Source organism: Corvus brachyrhynchos, unplaced genomic scaffold, assembly GCF_000691975.1.
Source record: "Corvus brachyrhynchos isolate BGI_N302 unplaced genomic scaffold, ASM69197v1 scaffold239, whole genome shotgun sequence".
Lineage (NCBI taxonomy): Eukaryota > Metazoa > Chordata > Aves > Passeriformes > Corvidae > Corvus > Corvus brachyrhynchos.
In genome coordinates, this window is record NW_008246057.1 from 9,281,561 (window position 1) to 9,286,150 (window position 4,590).

At 38.6% G+C, this 4,590-nt stretch overlaps 1 protein-coding gene across 6 annotated transcripts in view; it reads right to left on the reverse strand.

Annotated features, from left to right (window-relative positions):
* The window catches only part of TUBGCP6 (tubulin gamma complex associated protein 6), a 40,465-nt gene extending 35,881 nt beyond the window's left edge, over positions 1-4,584 (reverse strand). For 2 of the 6 annotated variants that reach the window (XM_017745953.1, XM_017745951.1), the window contains exons 1-10: positions 4,400-4,584; positions 3,960-4,033; positions 3,313-3,447; positions 2,906-3,002; positions 2,164-2,261; positions 1,983-2,087; positions 1,716-1,784; positions 973-1,099; positions 436-501; positions 15-74 (exon numbers count right to left, since the gene is read on the reverse strand). In XM_017745953.1, coding sequence (XP_017601442.1) covers positions 15-74; positions 436-501; positions 973-1,099; positions 1,716-1,784; positions 1,983-2,087; positions 2,164-2,261; positions 2,906-3,002; positions 3,313-3,447; positions 3,960-4,024 — 822 coding nt within the window. In that variant the 5' untranslated portion in view covers positions 4,025-4,033; positions 4,400-4,584. Of the gene's footprint in view, positions 1-14; positions 75-435; positions 502-946; positions 1,100-1,715; positions 1,785-1,982; positions 2,088-2,163; positions 2,262-2,901; positions 3,003-3,312; positions 3,448-3,959; positions 4,034-4,126; positions 4,314-4,399 lie in introns of those variants that run through there. The other 4 variants (XM_017745954.1, XM_017745952.1, XM_017745956.1 and 1 more) reach the window with 4 other exon arrangements.
* Between the last annotated feature and the right edge of the window lie 6 nt (positions 4,585-4,590).

Sequence of the window (4,590 nt, forward strand, 5' to 3'; positions counted from 1 at the left end):
CACAAGTTACTTACTTCAGGGTCACCAATTCCAGAATCATATCCAGAAGAGACAATAACCAGTTCAGGATCAAACTGTTATAGAAGAGAGATAGTTGTAGCACATCTCTACGTCCTAATTTCAATTTTTTATGGGATTTCAACTGTACCACGATCAGCTGTTATTTCAGTTAGAATATGAACAGAAATAAGGATTCTCCTTGAATACATTACCCTTTTACACTATCTTCGTTCCTGCTGGAGAAGTTGCAGATAATTATGTTGAATATTTAAAAGCTAAAATTCCATAAATACTATTCAATTGATCAGGGCAACATCATACCAGCAGAATAAATGTATTAACTCTACTACTAGCAATTACTGCATTTCTGTAAAATATTCAATGGTACCTGCTTAAGAAACACTTAGGAAGTACTCTTTGGCAGTAAAAAATTACCTCAAAAGCCATTGGAAGCAACACGTGGAAAAACGCAGCAAGATAATCTGAATTTCTCATCCCAACCTGAAAAATGAGAAGCACTGGTCATGTTTTCCTGTTGTAATGACAAATTTTCTAAGGTTCTTCAAGACTTTACGGAAACATAGGAAAAGTTGAGGGAATCTTACGAAGTACAGTAAAATACCCTCAATTTAAGTAAAGTGTATAAATATCCACCATTTTTAATGTTAATGAGCTTCAGTTCTCTGCTAAACAAGGATGGATGTAACTATCTCCTGAAGCACTTCCTGATTTGATGGCTGGGCAAGATATTCAAGTAAAAAGAGTGTGTGAATTTTTGAAAAATAAAAGGGAGAGAAAAACAATCACATTCTGAGCCATATTTTCCAGCAGACTCTCCCCGACTGGAAGGATATACACTGTGTAAGACATTTGCCAAGCAAGTGAAGCAGTGCACTTACTCAGAAAGTGTGACAGAAAGGATGAGATACAAAGCTATTGCACTTACTTTGTTGTGCTGTAAACAATATCTACCTTATTCCAAGGCAAATTTATGTTAAAACCTTTTCCTTTTCCCAGACCTACGGCATCATAATCAGATTCTTTAAGTGATGGCCAGAATTCCTGATGTTCATAGCGATGCCAAGAAAAGTACAAAACACTGGAAAAAAAAAAATCCAATTTGACAAAAAGATTGTGGAAGTGACTTTATATCCTGAATCTGGTGACTGCATTGCCTGAAAGCAAGAAAATAAAACTGTCCTTTCTCCTTAGTTCTCTCAAAGTATTTAGACTGTGAAAATTGGTACAGTAGGTCCCATGCTAAAATTAACCTAAAAATTAACATGCTAAAAATGTCCTGTAGGCATGCACTCCATACAGATCAAATACAAGGGATTTTCAGAACAGGAGACTTGTTTCTAGAACCTGCTTTTCCAAAAGAAATATAAAGCTCATGTATTTTATCCAACTCCTACTTGAAGACTTTAAGTGAGAGATTCATGCATAGAGAATAGATGTACTACCTGAGTACTGGCAAACCAAGGTAATCACATTGCGTATTTTGTTTGCTATTCTTTGAAGTAGAACAGACTTGCATTTTATCTTGATTTAGATATTTCCTTCTATTTTGTAACAAGTGAAAAACAGAGAGACTAAAATAGCAAGGTGAATGTTTTGCAAGATTCTAGTTTTAGAAGTTTAAGAAATCTTATTTTCTAGAGAGGCAAACAATCTTTAAACAGCTGGCATTAAAGACGAAAAAAAATCCTTCAAACCTTGGATCTTCTTCAAATATATATTGAATTCCTTGCCCATGGTGCACATCCCAGTCAACAATTAGGATTCTGTACAGATCAGTAAAAGAAAACATTCAGAGGAAGAGCCACAGCATCTTAATCTACAGAAGGTATAAATGGAAAACGTTTTTCTGAACCAAAAGGAAGATGACACCCAGAAAGCTCTAGACATTAATCTCAACCAAGTACAGTGTCAGACTGATATTTACATATGAAGAGCTTCTCTGGAGCCAACCATGCACTTACCTCTGTAGACCATATTTCAGTTTTGCATATTCTGCTGCAATAGCAACGTTGTTGAACAAACAGAACCCGTTAGCCGCATTTCTCTGGCTGTGGTGACCTGGAGGTCTGAACCAAAGTTTTGTAAGTTATTCACAACAAAAGAAATTTTGCTAAGTGAAAACTTCCTCACGTATTTTCTTACCTTACTAGTGCCATTCCATTGCGCACTTTTCCTGACATCACAGCGTCCACCAGCTGCAGAGTTGCCCCTACTGCGAGTCTGGCACAGTGGTAAGTGCTCTGAGAAAGAGAAACTCATCAACTTAAACAAGGCACATGTGACATGCTTTAGCACCCCAGCTGCAAACTGTCTTGGCATAATTCTACCTCACTGAAGCTGTACAAAGATAGCTGAAACAGAACTTTACAGCACAGGTTCCAATATGCTTTCCCCTAGGATTACCAGTGATCACCATAATCTTTATAAGGATGTTCTCTGCAGAGCAGTTAAAAAACGTGAGATGGGCATAGGGAGAGGAACAACACGGCATCTTTGAAAATAAGGAATGAAACCCTACAGAAACGTAAGACAGAAGACTTCATCTCCATTTCATGGCACAACATTTAAGAGCAATTGTTACCAAAATGTGATTTGCAGGTCACTAATGGTCTACAGTGACATTAAGTGACAAAAATCGAGCTAGAATTTGAGTAGTGCATTGTACTGGTATGATACAATTACAAAATAGATGACAGGACATTTGACCAATTTAAGTTACAGCATTATACTAAACTAGATAACAATAATATCATAAATAAATGTGAGACTACGTAAGTAGCAAAAAATGTATTTTTAATTTTCCCCTACTTAGAAAAATGCCACTCAGATGCACTAACACAAATAGCTGTAACTCCCAATAGAGGAAGCAGTTTAACTTACACACCGGATGAAAGAAAAAAGCATCATAGTTTTCAGAGACTCTTTTCAGCTCCTCCTCATTCATTGTCTGAGTGCTTTTTGCCACTTCCAAGTGCTCTAAACTGCAGGATAAAGAGATTAACACAACACCTAAGTAAGCAACTATAAATATTTTTTAGAAGTTTGTTTTTATTCTTATGTATAAATCAGCATTCATTGCTTAAGATCCCACAGAATGAGAATGTAGATTTAGTGGAATAGCAGATTCATAACTCAGCACCTATGCCATACTCAATGTGACACATTTTCCATTGAAATTAACGGAAGCCATTGAATTTTGGAGCACTCTTTTCAAATGGATCAAAATATAATCTGGAGATATGACATCTGCTGTTTCATTGAATTAATCTGAATGAAAGTTGAGTTTCAGACCTGTGAACCAACAGGATCTCTTCCTCGCTTCCTTCTCTGGCAGGCACAGGGACACATCTTTCCACAAGATGGTAACTTTTAAGCTGCTCATAGGAGGATGAAAGTCTTTCTGGCACTTCAATATCACAAATGGGACTGAAAATAAGCAATAATTATATTACTATCATACTATACCAGCACAGGTAGCTAACACACTTCATAAAGCCTAGCTTTTAACTCCCCACTGTAAGAAGATGCATCACCCTAAAAGAGAGATACATGAGAATAAACAGAAAAAAAATATTCAGTGGTCAGTGGTCAAAATCCAAGGTCAATGATACTTTAGCTTTATAAACTATTTAATTAGCTGAAAACACGTTATTTAGGGGACTACTCAGATGCCTCATCCTAACACTTTTGTTAAGGCCTCCCAGACTGGATGACTACAGCTCCTCAAATCCAGTTTCAGATGATTGTTACTGTATCTAGATACAAACTAGGAAAAAAAAATTTTTTTCTCCTAAAGGAAAGGCTTTCTATTTACTTAGAGAATGACAGGAAGTATCATTAGGTACTTCCTATTACATTTACCAAAAATGCATTTATTTGGTACTGCCCTCACGACTGCTAATAAGAATCTACTAATAAAAACAACAGCAGTGACTTACTCACTCCAAAGTAGTTTGTGAGTGGCCATCTCCTCATCATAAATCAGCGCTGTTCCTGAAGCCATTGCTACAGACTGAGCAGAACAAAACATTATTACACACTAGAAGTCAACTTAAACCAGTTACTATTTCACTAGATAGTGAGAATATAAGTACAGAGAGCATACCTGCTTGCATGACAGTTTTGCACTTTGGACTTCGTTCTTACAGAATGAAATCAAAAGAAAAGTATTTAGGACTCAGATTCTGACAAAACTGCACCCACCGAAACTGGGTGCGGGCAGGCAGGACTCACAGTGCCCGAGTGTTGGAGAGCTGGGCGCTGGCATTTCTGGCGCAGGGCTACACGCAGCTGCCGAGCCCCCGCCCCGCCCGGGCCGTACAAGCAGGCGAGGCTGCGAGCGCAGGCCGCCCCCTCCCTGCAGCGCACACACACCTACCTGTGCGCCGAGCAGCTGCTGCGGAGAACGTGAGCTACAAAGCCACTAAGCGGGAACAACGGGATTCCATACACCACGCGCACAACACTTAGAGAGATGCATTTGGTTTAGAACTTTATCGGTCTTTCAAAAGCCCCAGAGAGACACTGAGGAGGGATAAAGAAGCCGACGCGCGGACAGCGGATGCGAGC